The sequence below is a fragment of the Rhinopithecus roxellana genome, chromosome 5 (genome assembly GCF_007565055.1).
Source record: "Rhinopithecus roxellana isolate Shanxi Qingling chromosome 5, ASM756505v1, whole genome shotgun sequence".
NCBI lineage: Eukaryota > Metazoa > Chordata > Mammalia > Primates > Cercopithecidae > Rhinopithecus > Rhinopithecus roxellana.
In genome coordinates this window covers 46,517,075-46,535,206 of record NC_044553.1, presented here as the reverse complement: position 1 = coordinate 46,535,206, position 18,132 = coordinate 46,517,075, and the positions used below count along the sequence as shown (strand labels likewise).

The 18,132-nt window shown below is 41.9% G+C and overlaps 1 protein-coding gene across 1 annotated transcript in view; it reads left to right on the top strand.

The window, feature by feature from the left end:
* Positions 1–18,132, top strand: part of MYO1E (myosin IE) — a 243,828-nt gene that overhangs the window by 122,361 nt on the left and 103,335 nt on the right. Inside the window, exon 5 of the mRNA XM_010374243.2 lies at positions 17,743–17,830. Coding sequence (XP_010372545.1) covers positions 17,743–17,830 — 88 coding nt within the window. The remainder of the gene's footprint in view (positions 1–17,742; positions 17,831–18,132) is intronic.

Below are 18,132 nucleotides of genomic sequence, written 5' to 3'. Positions count from 1 at the left end.
TAGTGGTTGAAAAATCGTTGTTTTCTAGTTCTATTATTTTTCTGCATTTATTAGTTCTCTTGCTTGGTCACCTTCAAATAAAAACTATGTGGGAAAGTTAGACAAAACCCTGGATTCATTGCCATTACTCACCTGTTTTCAAAACAATGAATTGTTGCCCTAGCAGTCTCCCAAGGTAATGTGTTTTATTTTCTGTATCATTCCAAACTAGTGGACTTTTAATATTGTACCTGTTTAACTACATTGCAGCTGTACTTTTCAAGGCTGGAATGATCCTTTTGTTGAGCTGTGAGAGTCTTTTATCTTAACTCTTATGTCCTTTGGACATGACCCCAGTAGGCTCTGTTAGTTTCCTTCTTTAAGACCTTCTAGCTCATCTTGTATATTTCCTATGTAGAATCCACTGTGTCTCTGGGGGCCTTGCTTCTTTTCTTTTCCTTTTCTTTTTGAGACCAAGTCTCATTCTGTCACCCAGGCTGGAGTGCAGTGGTGTGATCTCAGCTCACCACAACCTCTGCCTCCTGGGTTCAAGCAATTCTGCCTCGGCCTCCTGAATGGCTGGGATTATAGGCATGCACCACCATGCCTGGCTAATTCTTTTGCTCTTTTTTTTTTTTTTTTTGAGACAGAGTCTCGCTCTGTCACCCAGGCTGGAGTGCAGTGGCGTGATCTTTCTTCATTGCAACCTCCGCCTCCCAGGTTCAAGCGATTCTCCTGCCTCAACCTCCTGAGTAGCTGGGATTACAGGTGCCCGGCACCACACCCGGCTAGTTTTTGTATTTTTCGTAGAAATGGGGTTTCCCCATGTTGGCCAGGCTGGTCTCAAACTCCTAACCCCAGGTAATCCACCTGCCTTAGCCTCCCATGTTGCTGGGATTACAGGCGTGAGCCAGTGCGCCCAGCCTCTTTTGCATTTTTAGTAGAGACAGAGTTTTACCATGCTGGCCAGGCTGCTCTTGAACTGCTAACCTCAAGTGATCTGCACACCTCAGTTTCCCAAAGTGCTGGGATTACAGGCACAAGCCACCACACCCCGCTGGGCCTTGTTCATTTTAATGGGAAATGGCGTTAAGAGACCACTAAACTGGGCACCAAGAGTGCTCACTGCCCTGTGTTGTCAATGCCTGTAGTTCTTTGAAAGGAAAAATCTAGGGAATATGAGCTTTTTAAGAGAAAAATGAAATTGAAAAATTAATTGTTTTCAATTAATTTTTAAGATTTCAGAGTTTTTATTTCTTTGATTTTAATTTTTGTACCCCATTTCTCTTATGCTGAAAAATCTTAGTTCCTGATTACATTAGCAATTATTTGCATTGCATTGTATTTTAGACAGAATAAGTTTGTTAATGCTTTTAAAGTAACAATACCAATATTAGTAGCAATACTGAATTGATTTTAAAATTTATTTGTTATTTTTTGTCCAAATACCCAATATTTACAGTCAAAATACTGGGTTTCATAAAAGTCACTTAAAATAATCCTTTTCTATGTCAACCTGACCTATAGTTGGGTTCATTTATTTCATTTTCAATTTTAGTTGTTTAGCGTTTTTAAATGTAATTTTGTTTTTATAATTATGCAAAACATTTACATGGTTCCAAAGTCAATACTGCGAAATATGAGCACTGAAGCATTTCAAGGTAAATATATATCTGAAGTATTTGGAGGCAAATATAGACTTCATGACATTTTACCCCTAAATATTTCCACATGCATATTTGAAAAATTGAAACATTTTCTTACTAATCCCAAGACCATTATCGTAACTCAATAATTAGTAGTACATTTTCAACATCATCTAAAAACTACAAACTTCTCTAATAGTCGCAAATGTCCTTTTCTGCTGGTTTATGCAAATCAAGTAATGATGAATGCATTTGGTTATGAATCATAAACTTATTTTTATCCTACCACAGTTGCTCTATTACTACTATTTTTTTCATGACACTGACTTTTTGAAGAAACCAAAACTAGTTTTCCTACAGACATCATTTACATGTGTCTAATTGCTTCTTCCTGGTCTCACTATACTTATTCCTTTGATTGGATTGTCTTCAAATTTAAGGTTATATCTAATGACTTGATTAGATGCAGATGCAAGTTAAATTTTATGAGGAGGAGCACCTGGGTCATGTTGAATTCAGTTGCTTAATAGGAAATGCTTCTGTTTGACACTAAGCGGAGGTCACCGGCTACTAGAGAGGCAGGAGGTGTTTTCCTAACTGGAATTTAATGAGGGTCCAGGATGAGTTTTCTAATAGAGTCCTCTGCCATTTCTCCTTCCTCCCATTTTACCTCTTTTGGGTGTGTGCCGAAACAAGCAGGATAGGAGTGGTCTTGTTACATGAGCTTGCTAGTCTGGAGCCCCCTTCAGTCTTCTGCAGCCCATGTGTCTCCCTCCACCTGCCACTGCAAGGTCCACCTGCACTGAAGCGGGATGATGCCCACTTCCAGATCCTTGTTTCCAGTTGTTCAGGTGGCAGAGATTTCGAGGAACCTGCTCCCAAGGGTTTATGTTGCAGTGGCTGTGCTTTCATTTAGGAGCTACCTGGAGTTGGACCAAACTTCATGTTAAGGGCATAGGCCTCCAGTAGACTGCCCTCCCTGCAGACATCAGCTACATGTTCAGGGCTTCCCAGGCCACCCTTGTCAATTCACGGGTTCCCACTGCCCTCCCTCCCCACCCCGCAGGTTCAATAATTCACTAGAAAAACTCACAAAACTCAGAAAAGCCCTACACTTAGGATTACAGTTTTATTCTGGCAAAAGGATACAAATTAGAGCCAGACAAAAGAAGAGAGGCTGAGGGTGAGGTCTGGGAGGGTCCAGAGGTGGAGCTTCTGGTTTTCCTCTCCCTTTGGAGTCATGGACGGCGCTACCTCCTACCGGTAAGAGGTGTGACAATACTCACAGTATTGCCAACCGGAGAACATCACCTGAGCCCCTGGTGTTTGGGCTCAATAACGCACTGCCTGCCTGGCCCGCCTTCAGTTTCCAGCTGCTCTCGAAGGCTTGTGCAAATGCCTTTAGTTTCCAGTTGGAGGTCAGAATTGTGATGGTATGTCCCAAAGCCCCCAACATAAATCACATCATCAGACTGTCCTATGGTCAAAGCCCCCAAGCAAGCAAAAGCACTCCTTTTAGGTAGGACGCTCCAGGGACATAGACATCACCGCCCAGTCACTGAAGGCAAAGGCCTGAGCCCTTGAGTTCATTCTCTTCCGCACCAGGGCTGTGGTTTGTCTGCTTTGAGAAAGCAAATTGGAAACCTCTGGCATGCCGTCGTTCATGCTCATCTGACCCTGGGCAGCACATCTCACACCTGTCTGGGCCTTGACTTTTTCACCTGTGAAGGAACTGAATGACCAGATGACCTTTGAGGTTGTTCTGGTTTTGGAACTCTTCCTTCCAAATAATGTTGGAGAGGAGGAAAGGCAGGGAAATCCTGTGCTCCATCTGTTAGGGGCTGAGTTGAATGGTGCCTTTTTTTTTTTTTTTTTTTTTTTTTTTTTTTTTTTTTTTTTTTTGAGACGGCATCTCGCTCTGTCGTCCAGGCCGGAGTGCAGTGGCGCAATCTCTGCTCACTGCAAGCTCTGCCTGCTGGGTTCACGCCATTCTCCTGCCTCAGCCTCCCAAGTAGCTGGGACTACAGGCCCCCGCCACCAAGCTCGGCTAATTTTTTTGTATTTTTAGTAGACACGGGGTTTCACCATGTTGGCCAGGATGGTCTCGATCTCCTGACCTCGTGATCCACCCGCCTCGGCCTCCCAAAGTGCTGAGATTACAGGCGTGAGCCACCGCGCCTGGCGAATGGTGCCTTTTAAAATGCATTTGTGAGCAGAAAACAAACAAACAAAAAAACCCATTTTCCTGGAGGCTGGAAGAGAAGCCCGGTCCTCGTGCTAAGGGATTCTGGCATGGCTGGAAAGACTAGGAATCTTTAGTGTCATTTAATTAGGAAATAAAAAATGAAAGATGACCTAATTTCTATGGTGGTGTTTTAGACTTCCACCTCCTAATTTCCCTGGTGTGACTTTGTCTAAATGACACTTTAGATGGCATAAGGCAACCCATAAAGGCGGTGTTTCCAGTTTCCTCTCAGTCTTACTCATGTTTTCTAATGCAGTGGATACGGTGACAGGATGGACTGGCACCTGACCATTTCGAGACTAGAAATGAGTGTAACAAATTGGATTTTTTTTTTTTTTTTGAAACTAAGTCTTGCTCTGTTGCCGGGCTGGAGTGCAGTGATGTGATCTCGGCTCACTGCAGCCTCTGCCTCCTGGGTTCAAGCGATTTCCCTGCCTCAGCCTCCTGAGTTGCTGGGACTATAGGTGCCCGCCACCACACCCAGCTAATTTTTTTTTTTTTTTTTTTTTTTGTATTTTTAGTAGAGACGGGGTTTCACCGTGTTGGCCAGGATGGTCTTGATCTCTTGACCTCGTGATCTGCCTGCCTCAGCCTCCCAAAGTGCTGGGATTATAGGTGTGAGCTGCTGCGCCTGACCACAAATTGGATTTTAAAAGAAATAAATCAAGGGAGGAGACACCCTGCTTTCTCAAGCACAGGGCTCCATGGAAGCCTAGGTCCATCTACCAGCTTGATTTATCAAAACAGCTGGAGTTGAGCAGCCTTGGGTAGACTGAGTCGCCAAGCAAACTTTCACAAGGAAGTGTGAATCAGACCCCAATTCATTATTTCATAGGGAGAATTCTGCCTGTGGACAGCTGATTATGTGCCCTGGTATACAGTCCATGAAGGGAGCTAGATTACCACAAGAAGGCTGGATAGAGGGGTGAATTCTGAGCCAACAGATGATCATATTCACTAATATTGGCTCACAGCACTCTCCTGTATCTGGAGATGTGAACACATGAACTAAGGGTGTTGCTCTAGTCTGCAGAACAGTCCTTTTACTTGGAGAAAACATCTTATCTCTGCTGTTTACTTTCCTGTCCTGACTCTGCTGTAGGTCAACCCCGTTTTGTTAACCTACAATCTCTCCTGCCAAGCCCTGACATCTATTAGGCTAACTTCTAGTCAGGAATAAACACCTGGGGTTGAACTTGGATATTTCTTATGCCTTCCTCCTCAGCCCACTGGCAGACAAATCAGGGAGAGTGGCTTCTATAGATGCAGATTTTTTTTTTTTTTTTTTTTTTTTTTTTTTTTTTTTTTTTTTTTTTTTTTGAGATGGAGCCTCAGGCTGGAGTGCAATAGTGTGATCTTGGCTCACTGCAACCTCCGTCCCTTGGGTTCAAGAGATTCTCCTGCCTCAGCCTCCCAAATAGCTGGGACTGCAGGTGCCCACCACCACGCCTGGCTAATTTTTTTGTATTTTTAGTAGAGACAGGGTTTCACCATGTTGGCCAGGCTGGTTTTGAGTTCCAGACCTCAAGTGATCTGCCTGCCTTGGCTGCCCAAAATGCTGGGATTACAGACCTGAGCCACTGCACCTGGCCTATAGATGCTAATTTTATCTACCATGCCTTGTGTTTACTAATTTTTGTTTGTTTGTTTGTTTGTTTGAGATGGAATCTCACTCTGTCACCCAGGCTGGAGTGCAGTGGCACACTCTTAGCTCACCATAACCTCTGCTTCCTGGGTTCAAGCGATTCTCCTGCCTCAGCCTCCTGAGTAGCTGGGATTACAGGGGTGTGCCATGACACCTGGCTAATTTTTTTTTTTTTTTTTTTTTTTAGTATAGACAGGGTTTCGTTGTATTGGCCAGGCTGGTCTTGAACCCCTGACCTCAAGTGATCTGCCTGCCTCAGCCTCGCAAAGTGCTCTGATTGCAGGCATGAGCCGCCATGCCTGGCCTAGGTTCACCAATTTAACTTTCTAGAGATAAGTATTTCTGATTCCTGAATTGCCTTACTGGTTCATTGGCTGTACAGATATGTAGGCTCCACCTCCAGAGATTCTGTTTCAGCTGATCTGTGGTGGCCTTGGAGCATTAATATCTTTTTTCAAGCTCCCTCAGCTCACTCTGCTTAAGTAAAGCCAGGGTTAAGGCTCTTGAAATCCTGATTTCGGTCACCCCTTGCTGTTAGCACCATTGGGCCCGCAAGATAGACTTCCTGACTGCCTGCCCTCTGCTGGTTGCTTTCATATAGGTTGTCTGTTTTAATCCTTACCACTGTGTTGGCATTGTTTTTTGAAACTTCATCTAGAAAATGAGGCTTAAGAGAATTCCAAGATCCAAAACTAGTAGATGGCAGAGCCTCCATTTGAATTTAGCCCTGTCTGACTTCAAACCTTATGCACTTTCTTTATACCTATTAGCAGTGATGTCTCTCTAGGTCTCAAATTTCCTGTATTTTAATGGAGATATAATAGCTACCATACACCATCGGACAGAGATCAGGACAGGTTAGTTACCACTGGACTTGAGCTCCTAGGATTAAAGTCTCCCACTCTGTCCCCCGCAAATACAGGTGCCTTTTTATTTTTGTTTTTGCAACAGAATCTTGCTCTGTCACCTAGGCTGGACTGCAGTGGCACAATTTCAACACACCGCAACCTCCGCCTCTCAGGCTCAAGCGATCCTCCCACCTCAGCCTCCCGAGTAGCTGGGACTACAGATGCACACCATAATGCCTGGCTAATTTTTTAATTTTTTGTAGAGATGGAGTCTCCTTATGTTGCCCAGGCTGGACCCAGGTGCTTTTTAAAACTAACCCTTTGTACATTGTTGGCCGTGATGCTCTCTGCGTACTCAGGAGGATGATGATTGGGCTTGTCATCAACTGGAGGATAAATGACACACAGACTGAGTTAATAATAGAAGAACATGAGCTTATTGACACATTAGCTTTGATTTCTTACCAAGAGGTAAAGACGCATTTATATACCAAATGGCCATACCTGGGCAATTTCTGTATTTTACCTGACTTGTTATCCAGTGGATATGTTTGGGGCCCAGAGCTCAGTCTTCCCCTTCTTTTCATGGTTCTCTATGGCCTATTTCTATATTCTAGCAGGTCTCTGAGCAGAGAAATTATAGCATTGATGCCTGGTTCAAAAAGATAAGGCTATTGGTAGAAAAGAGATGGGATGTTGAGGGAATATGGAAATCTAGCGCAGCAGTGAGGGCCTGACCTGAATTAGAAAGGCAAAGAGGAAGCCAACGTATGACTTTCAATAAACCTGTAAAGAAACAAAAGAATGGGCAAGTAGAGGTAGACTCTGGGCAGTGCTAACAGAAAAATGCAGCAGCAATAGCTACATTAGCATCATTAAGAATGATAGTGAGGCTGGGCGCAGTGGCTCACTCCTGTAATCCCAGCAGGTGGGCAGATCACCTGAGGTCAGGAGTGCGAGACCAGCCTGACCAATATGGTGAAAGCCCATCTGTACTAAAAATATAAAGATTACCTGGGCATGGTGGCAGGCACCTGTAATCCCAGCTACTCGGAAAACTGAGGCAGGAGAATCAGTTGAACCCAGAAGGTGGAGGTTGCAGTGAGCCAAGATGGCACCACTGCACTCCAGCCTGGACAACAAAGCAAGACTCCATCTCAAAAAAAAAAAAAATGAAAAATGAAAAAAAGGAATGATAGCCCCTGAAGGCTTGGTGGGTACCTGTGAGCCCAGTAAATGAGCCACCCATATCTGCTTAGCTCATGAATCTGTTCTCCAAAACCCAGAATTTGGATTTGTGCATTAGAACCACATATGTGATACCTTTGGATGTCAGAGACATCTCTGCAAATCTGTTTAACAAAATGGTCATGATGTGGTAAAGGAAGAACTGGCAAGCTTTGTCCATGATCTATACCATCTCTACATCACTAGACAAGATCTTGGCAGTGTGGCCCTCTGGCCACACACTTCACATTTCTGAAGCCCTTGCCAACTGACCCATGGAGAATCACTGTGCCTTGGAGAACATGTATGTGGCATTTTTATGGCTGCCATCAAAAGTGAATTCTTATCACTTTTGGCCTAAATCGGCTCTTGTGTCTTAGGCTGTTTAAAAAATGTGATGTCAATTGGAAAGCATCCCATTTGGTGCTGTTTCTACTTTTTTTATTTGAAATATCCTGACACAGTTATTTTCTGGTCAGTAGACCATCTGTCCTAAATATATCCAGTACCAGTTTGCAAAGTCTTTGTCGGGTGCATCCTGCGTAGGAGCTAAATAAATACTTTTTTAAAGAATAAATAAAGACATGAGAGATATTTTGAAGGTACATCAGTGGGATTTGCTGACTGAGTAAGAGAATTTTCATACAGGAAAAGGAGATAGTAGTCATCACGAGCTGAGATTTCTGACTCGTGTGCTTCAACATATATTTTAGATTTGAAATGCGGCATTTTTGCTGTAGTAAAGATAAAAGGGAAAAATTCCCAGTGCCTTTAGTATTTGGCTCTTGGGTATCCTGTGCTGTTTGCCATGACACCATCAGGTGTCTCTGGATTCTCAAGCTATCTTCCTGCCTTTGATGTATTTCAGGAACCTTTTATTATTAGCATGGGGACTCTTTTCAGGGCTCTCCTGAGTTGCCGTGGATCCACCCAATTTCTTGTTTATCCCAGCAGCACCGGCCTTTGAGCTCGCCATCCCCCTGGCCTGGCTTTGGGAGGCCCTGTCAGCCCATACCTCTAACTATGATAGGGTTGCCTGGGGCTGCCGCTGGCTGTAAATTTGAAGAGCAAAGGCCCAGACTGACCCTCTTTCCCAAGCCTTCTGCAAATCTTACATTCTAGTCTGGTAGCTAAAATTCTTTTATCATCAGCTAAGGAGTGCTATTCAGGAGGGCTGCCTAATTAATATATTACCCGTAATCATAACAGCAACTCTTTTTGAGTACTTTCTTTGCGTCCTTTTAATTATATAATTTTTCATCTTTACGTCAGCCTGGCAAACTAGGTGTTGCTATCCCCCACTTTTGCAGATCAAGAAACTGAGTCTCAAAGAGGTAATGAAACTGTTAAAATCTTGCATTTGAAATGTGACGAAGTTGTGCTCCCAGCCAGGGCTGTCTGCCTCCAGTATGGCGGTCTTTATACTTTTCTCTGCTGCTTTGAGCCAGCAGGTGTTAGGTTAACTGGTTAATAATCCATTACCACTTTCAGTCATGAGGTGCAGTGGAAAGATCTGTGGGGTGAGTCATAGGGTAGATTCTATTCTTTCTGTCTAAGGCGTGTGACCTATGCAAGCCTCAGTTACTTCATCTATAAAATGGGAATTCATACCTTAAAGGAATGTAAAGAAAGTGTAATGAGGAAATATACATGGAAAAATTTTTTTAACTCTTAAAGAGTGATGTAAAAGATCTGCTAGTAACATTAAAAGGAATTTCAGAGCTGGGAAGTAGCTGAGCTGGGACTCAAACTTGGTCTTTATACTCAGCATTGGGTTCTTCTGACTGCATCAGGCTGGGCCAAGATGAGCATTGCCATGGGGCCATCCATGTTCTTGGCAGACTAGGTGAAAATTTTGTTTGCTTGACAACACCAGTTAACTAGATATTTGTCTGGGGTTGGGAAGAAATAACAGCTGTTGGTCTTATTCACACTTTCCTCAATCTGTTAAAGAATGAATTTGTCTTATTTACCCAGTGGTTTCAGCATGGCTGTTTGTTTTTGTCTCTTATACCATTAGCCATGGCATGTATTTGAGAATTAGTTTTTTAGTGAAATTCTAAAGTTGGACAGAAGACCCCTCTCTCCATAGCCCTGGAACCTCCCAGATGTGCTTCACCTCCGACTTGGTTCTGTTCCAGATCTAGTAGCGCTGCCAGGAAGGGGAGTCTGTGAATTGAGTCATTGGAAAAGGCTGTCCAGGACCTTCTTTGATGTGGTTTCTCATTCTCGCAGAATTATTTTGTCTTGTGATCACAGTGATGTAGGCTGTTTATTATTTGTTAGTTCCAACTCTGTGTGAGATAATAAATGTTGTTGGCAGAAGGCTTGCTTAAATGGGTGTGTATCAGTAAAGACTCGGGAGTAGCTAAAAGTTTGCTAATACTATAAACTGTGCTATTCATGGGGTTACTTTGGGAAACCTTGTGGATTTTGATTGACTAGTCTACCCATATGAGAATCTTCAAGGTTTACCTTGCTCTGAGCAGTAGAGCTCTGGCCCCCACAGCCTTTCTCACCTCCTTTTCTAGCTCTGCCACTCACTAGCTGAGTGTCCTTCAGCAAGTTGTCTACCTTTTCTCACTTCAAATAATGGAGATGATAAAAGCACCTACCTCACAGGGCTCTTATGCAGACCAAGTGATTGATACATGTAAAGCACATATAACAAGTCTCTGACATGCATGATACACACAATGAACATATCCTACCTACAATTATCATAGCCACAATATTTCAGTGTGTTCCTTTCAAGCCTCCTTTGGAATTGATGTTATTTCTCATCGTTTGGACTGTATTTCAATAGATGAACAACTGTGTTCATCTTTTATAACTCTAGAATTACAAAAATTGGTTTTTAAAAAACTATCCCTTTATTTTTCATCCTTGGGCTATACCTTTTGAAATAAGAGTTGTGTTCAATACTATATATCTCTATATTTGAAAAAAAAAAAAAAAAAAAAGCAGTGTCTAATTAAATAAGCCCAGTGAGAATCCCTATTGTCTTGTTTATCTCCCCAACACATTGACACAGTTGATCCCGACTCTGTTGGCCCCTATGAAGCCACATGCATCTTCTTGCTTCTCTGTGGGCCTCTCTGACTTTTCTATCTTGTTCTCTGTGTTTGCCATGTTTTTTGTCCTTTACAGCTCTAAAGAGTGCAGGCATTAAATTTTGTAGGATGACCTCAGGCTGAGTCTGCCCATTTCCTCGTGACCAGGCTCAGGTCATGCTTTCTAGGCTGGACTACCATAGAAACAATGCAGTGCTCTTGATCACCTGGTTCCATAGGCATCTGCTAGGTTTCTTCTCATTAAATTCACTGTATTTTCTTTTAGGATGTGTATTTTTGTGGGGATATATTCTGAGATTATGACAACATCCTGCTCAACATCAGACCTCCACCTACCAGCCTTAACATCCATTAATGACTCCTGGTCACCTGTATCATACAGGTCACCTGTATCATACAGGCTGCCAAATGGTGACGATCTATTTCCATCATTCCTTCTACATTTATTAGTTGGTATTCCACTGTGAGGAAGATCTTTCCCTTCTCTCCTATTTATTGATTGACTCGTTTACTTTCTTATGGCAGTATGGAATTATGGCTTCCTATTTTATTCAAAGGATCATAATCCATTATTATCATTACTTATTTTGATTTGGTCATGGGAACCCCTTCCAGCTGGCTCTTCTATGCTTGACATGTCCACACCAGTCACTGTACATTTCCTTACCTTTTGGCACAGTTATATGTTTCATGCCCAGCTTGAATTTTCCCTGCTGCAGCCCTGGCATTGGCCATTTCCCCAAGCAGCCCTGGTTCCTTTTATTGAAGAATGGTATTCAGAGACCAGCATCTGGTGCTTCGTGTGTTTAGTGACACCAGTGTGCCATTGCTTCGAGGCCCTCTTAGTGAACAATGCTAAGAAATATGTTTACTTATCAATTCTACGTTGACGGGTATTTGCATTATTTTCACTATAGCTCTTTTATTTTCATTGTATTTATTTTTAAGGTTTTAATTTTGAGCAAGTGATTCTGGTTTCGTATTTACAGAAGTCAGTTAGTGGTTCACTTTTACATTAATAAATTGTGTCAATTTTGAAAAACTAAATAATGTATCAGTTGTTCTATATAGGTAAAGGCAAATTCATCAGTATGCTGCCTTGAGAAAATGGAAGTCTGGAGTCTGTATAAAATGTAGCACGAAATGGCACAGGCCAGAACCCTTGGTGCATCCCCAAACCTGAACCCAAGGTCACTGTCTTGGATCTCTGCACTGCCTTCCAGCTCCACTCCCAGCTTCCCACCTCACAATCAAGCCCTATCATTTATTTATTTGTTTAATTTTTATTTTTATTTTTTAAGAGACAGGATCTCACTTTGTTACCCCGACTGGAGTGCAGGAGCTCAACAATAGCTCACTGCAGTCTCAACCTCCCAGACTCAAATGATCCTCCCACCTCAGCCTCCCAAGTAACTAAAAACAGAGGAGCACACTGCCACACCCACCTAATTATTTTTAATTGTTTTTATTTAAAAATTTTTATTTTTATTTATCTATTTATTTTTCAGATGGAGTCTTGTTCTGTCACCCAGGCTGGAGTGCATTGGTGCAGTCTCAGCTCACTGCAACCTCTGCCCCCCAGGTTCAAGTGATTCTCCTGCCTCGGACCTCTTGAGCAGCTGGGGCTATAGGCGCGTGCCACCACGCCTGGCTAATTTTTTTTGTATTTTTAGTAGAAACAGGGTTTCACCGTGTTGGCCAGGCTGCTCTTGAACTCCTGACCTCAGGTGATCCACCCGCCTTGGCCTTCCAAAGTGCTGGGCGTGAGCCACTTCACCCAGCCAATTGTTTTTGTTTTTGTTTTATTATTATTATTGTTTCTTTTGTGTTTTTTGGTTTTGTTTTTGTTCTTTTTAAGAAACGAGATCTTGCCATTTGCTAAGGCTGGTTCTCCAACTCCCTTGGTCCCCCAAATTATTGAGATTACAGGTGTGAGCCGCTGTCTCCTCAAGTCCTGTTTACCCATGATTCCCTTCACATGTACCCCACAGAATTTTTGCCTCTTATGTATGGCTCAGGCTTCATCCCAACCCCTATCATGTGTACACACAAGTACACATACACACACACACACAGCCCACCTGGCTAATTTGATTGTCCTTGTTGAGATGTAACTAGTTGTGACTTTGTTTAGGAATCTTCTCATCAGGGATAGCTGCCACCCACAAATCCCTAAAACCATACCCCCATCTCCACTGTGTTATTAATAGCCTTTGTATACTTGACTTCCCTGTGAGACAGTGAGTGACAGTTCTTCTCTGACAGGAGCCACATCTCATTCTAGCCTTCGTTTTAACACACTGGGGCAGAGGGGAGTGTTAGACAATGCATGTTGGGCGAACAAAAGTAGGCATCATTTTTAAGTGTCTGTCCTTTTTAAACCACAAACAAAAAGTTGGAAAAGTGACATTTCAATTACATTGATTCAGCCAGTTACAAGGGAACACCAGTTCCTGTGGTACAGAAACAACCAGGAGAGAGATTTTGAGATCAGAAATGGGGGATGCGAGTGCATTGGTGAGTCTTCCAACGGTGATAACAGCTGATCCTGCTTATTTTATGGAATGTCTCAAAAAATAAAAATAAAAAAGAACAGCTGGGTGCGGTGGCTCACCACTGTAATCCCAGCGCTTTGGGAGGCTGAGGCGGGCTGATCACAAAGTCTGGAGATCAAGACCATCCTGGCTAATAAGGTGAAACGCGGTCTCTACTAAAAAAACAAAAAGTTAGCCGGGCATGGTAGTGGGTGCCTGTAGTTCCAGCTACTCGGGAGGCTGAGACAGGAGAATGGCGTGAACCTGGGAGGTGGAGCTTGCAATGAGCTGAGATCGTGCCACTGCACTCCAGCCTGGGTGACAGAGCAAGACTCCTTCTCAAAAAAAATAAATAAATAAAAAGAAAAAAAGAAAAAGGAACTGAAATATTTTTACATTTGCTGAATAAGTTGAAGTGAATAGAAAATATTATTGACTTTTAAGTGAGGAATAACCTTTCTCAGAAAAATAATTATGGTCCTCGGATTATACCATTGTAAATGACTTTTTTTCCGCAGAACATTCTTTCCATTTTGTTGATATTTTACCATATGTTTCCATTTCTATAGTTAGTACACAGACCCACAGACACACACAGACACACTCTCTACAATACTTCCTATTTGAATTAATACTTCCTATAAAGTCTGTTATGACTTTGATTTAAAATTGCTTGGCTTATTCCCAGCTGGCTATACAAGAACTAGGGAGTTTGTTAGAAATTCCTATTCCTAGACCCTGTCCCTGGAGACTGGGATCCAGCAGGTCAGAAGACAGGCCCAGACATGGGCAATTAAAAAGTACTCTGACGATTCTGATAGACTGCCAGATGTGGGAACTACTGGCATATTTTCATAATTTCTGGAGTATTTGTGTGTGTGTGCATGTCCATTTTAGAAGTCAGTTAAATTAGGAAGAGCTGCCTGGAAGCATAAACAAAGCAAGTTGCCCTACAACAGCTGCTGTGAGATGTAAAGTAAATAATTTGGGATATATTATTTTGTCTGATACCTTCACTTTCTTTTAACTTGGGTTTTAGTCCCCAAGAAGAAACAGTATTTTCTCATCCCAAATAGGCCAGTATAATTATGGTTGTATATACTGTAAGTTTCAAGTCATTCTGTAACATTCCATTATGGTACCATATTTTGACCAAATCAGCAACCTCTGATCAATAAAAATTCTTCTTGAGTGTCTGTAAATTGAACCCAAGTAATGAAAATTCTGATCAATGTTTAGTGAGAACTAATTATTTTAAGTCTTCTGGAAAAGATCACAGTTACTGAGAATGCAGATGCCCTATTTTTGGAAATGGTATACTTATTTTAATGTATGAAAAGAGCTACTTTCCATTATTATGACTTTCTTTTGTTTCCAACAAAAGAGACAAAATATTTCATGTCTGAATACAGTATTAACCAGACACAGTGGGGGGATTATTAGGATTACAGTACTTTTATTTTATAATTCTTTTTTAAATTTAATAAATTCCACTTTATAAATATTATTTTATATTCTGAATCTAATAGGGTTTGCTCACGCTCACTCTCTCTTTTCCAGCTTGTTCTAACGAAGCTTAAATGTGACAGTGTCAACTTAAGGAAAATATACATACTCATGGTGATATATTGGAAGTTGTATAATAATATAATGAAATTGATCAGTGGTGATTATCATTGTGAGGTGTGATCCCTCCCTTTTTCTCTGGAAAAGCTGTTTTAAAAAAATCTGAAAGACACAAATTTCAAAAAATCTTTGAAAACAATTTTTTTTTTTTTTTTTTTTGTGAGACAGAGTTTCACTCTTGTTGCCCAGGATGGAGTGCAATGGCGCAATCTTGGCTCACCGCAACCTCTGCCTCCCGGGTTCAAGAAATTCTCCTGCCTTAGCCTCCTGAGTAGCTGGGCTTACTGCACTGGGCCTAAAAATCTAAAAAAAAAAATTAAGCGTCATGAGAAAGGACATCAAAAGAGAAAAGAGCCAGGTGCCGCGGCTCACGCTGTAATCCGAGCACTTTGGGAGGCCAAGGCAGGCGGATCACCTGGGGTAAGGAGTTTGGGACCAGCCTGGCTAACATGGTGAAACCCTGTCTCTACTAAAAATTTAAAAATTAGCTAGACGTGGGGTGCACACCTATAATCCCAGATACTTGGGAGGCTGGGGCAAGAGAATCATTTGAACTTGGGAGGTGGAGGTCTCAGTGAGCCGAGATTGTGCACTGCACTCCAGCCTGGGCGACAAAGTGAGACTCCATTTCAAAAAAAACACAAAAAAACATTCCTATACCAGCCTCCTAACAAGTCAGGAATATTTCTTTTTCCTCGTGGATTTGTTTTTGTCCATACGTTATTTTCACATAGTTGTAAACTTGTTATAAATATAGTTTATAGGTATTTCACATTACCACTTAACTTTAGCTGCATTATCTCTGTGTTGCTACATAGTCTTCGTAAGTATTTCAAATGACTGCAGTATTATATTGGGTGGTTGTACCATTGTCATCTTGAACTTTCCAATATTCTTGAATGTTTACATTGTTTACAACTTATAAAATGGAGTTTCATTGTTGCCAATCATTGTTGCCAAAATGTGTAATTCAAATGAGAGAGTGCATGTATTGACCCTGGATCTAGTAAATACATCATCTGAGTATGTCAACCATTTGAAATATAATTTCCCCATGGAGTTGAATTTGCCAGACCTACTTATTGATTGTGAGTAAGCATGTCCTCTGGAAGCAGTGTGACAGCTTGTCCCAGGCTTGCTGGTTTTCTACTTGCTACTGTAGCTTATGAAATTTCAGTTTGGTTTTCTTATTCATGTGACCATGAAGCCAGGAGCATAGTACTAGGATGGTGAGTGAATTGCGTAGATGAGTTCAGACTTTTGAAAGTCATGAGCTCAGGCCGGGCGCGGTGGCTCAAGCCTGTAATCCCAGCACTTTGGGAGGCCGAGACGGGTGGATCACGAGGTCAGGAGATCGAGACCATCCTGGCTAACATGGTGAAACCCCGTCTCTACTAAAAATACAAAAAACTAGCTGGGCCGTCTCTACTAAAAATACAAAAAACTAGCCGGGCGACCTGGCGGGCGCCTGTAGTCCCAGCTACTCGGGAGGCTGAGGCAGGAGAATGGCGGGAACCCGGGAGGCGGAGCTTGCAGTGAGCTGAGATCCGGCCACTACACTCCAGCCTGGGCGGCAGAGCAAGACTCCGTCTCAAAAAAAAAAAAAAAAAAAAAAAAGAAAGTCATGAGCTCTGAACAGAGGATGGTTCCCACCTCCCCATAATTTCTTTAAAACCATATTATTAGTTCAAGGAAATTCAGTGAAGGTCTGAGTTTTGCTATATGGCCAGCTCAATTCTTTTTTCGTTTGTTTTGTTTTGTTTTGAAATGTAAAATTATTTCAAATTTCAGTTTCCTTTTGGGAATGGGAGGATCGCCTTGCTTGGTTTTTCCCTAAGCAAATGTTTTCTCTTTTATTGGGTAACTCAGCAATTGATAAGAATTGCTTTGGGCTGGATAGTCGCAGAACATTTGCCCTGCACCCTAAAATTTTTTATTGCAAAGAGCAAACAAAAATATTGTCCTATGAACTTGTAACAGCCTGAATTTTTCATACTAACTCCCATGATCATTTTATATGACATGGGGTTCTTTATCTCTATCCTGGTAACACAAAGGGTACCAATAGAAAGATGAAAAATCTGACTGACTTAAGCATGTTTTGAATTGAGGTCATTATCAATTCAGGGGGATTTTGAAGGAAGAATGGGGATTTTGAAGAGCAGACTATATATTATTAACAAAAGGCTCTCCCCGTGCAGGAAGGCTACCCAGCGGAAGGTGGCCTTTGTTACTCAGGATGTGTAACATTGCTTCAAGGATTAATTTTAGAACTTCTAAAATAAGGAAGCTTGCATCAGTTCAAGGCACATGGTTTGAAACCTCAGAGTGCCCACTTTTTCTTTTCTTTTTTTAAATTACAAAAATAGCATATGCATTACAAAATGTTTGAAAACTAATGAATTAAAACAAGTTTCTCATAGTCTCTGCCTTGACCAAAGCCTTTGTTAACATTTTGTGGTAGTTCCAGTCTTTTTTTCTTAGGTACTATAGAAAAAAAATTTTAATCATGTTTTATATATAACTTGAATGACTTATTTCACTTAACGTGATTTCATATGCTTGTTTCCTGTGTTTACAGTCTTCATGTCAGTTGTAATTTATGCAGAATTCCACCCTTGTGATACTCCATAATTTCCTAATCATATCCCCCATTATTGGGCATGTAAAATGCTTAATGGTCAGTGGTGTGCACAGTGGTAATTATCCACACCATGTTAATCCGACTCACATGGGCGACTTAACCCTGCTGTAACTTGCCTTTCTCTACTGGTACTGCACTTAAAAAAAAAAAAAAAAAGGATTCTTTTCTGCCTGTTTTGTCTTTGTCTTTGTCTGTTTTGTGTGATGGGGGGGACAAGGAAGGGAGCTGGTTATAATCCACTTCTCAGGTGGGCACTTTGTCTGTTTTTCTTTAGTGGTGAAAGTGGTGCTGGAAAAACAGTGGCTGCCAAATATATCATGAGCTACATCTCCAGAGTGTCTGGAGGAGGCCCCAAAGTCCAGGTGAGTGGGCAGTGGCCCATTATGATACCTTATGCTGTGGGAAGTGTAAGAGGCTCTATTTGCTGTTAGAAAAGAATTTTTCTTCCACAGAAAAGACACTGGTTCTTCTATAACTGTGAAACTTGAAATCTGGAACGGAAAGGAATAGCGCACGCGCGCGCGTGTGTGTGTATATATATATTTTTTTGAGACAGAGTCTTGCTCTGTTGCCCAGGCCGGAGTGGTGCAGTGGTGCAATCTCACCTCCCCACAACCTCTGCCTCCCGGGTTCAAGCGATTCTCCTGCCTCAGCCTCCTGAGTA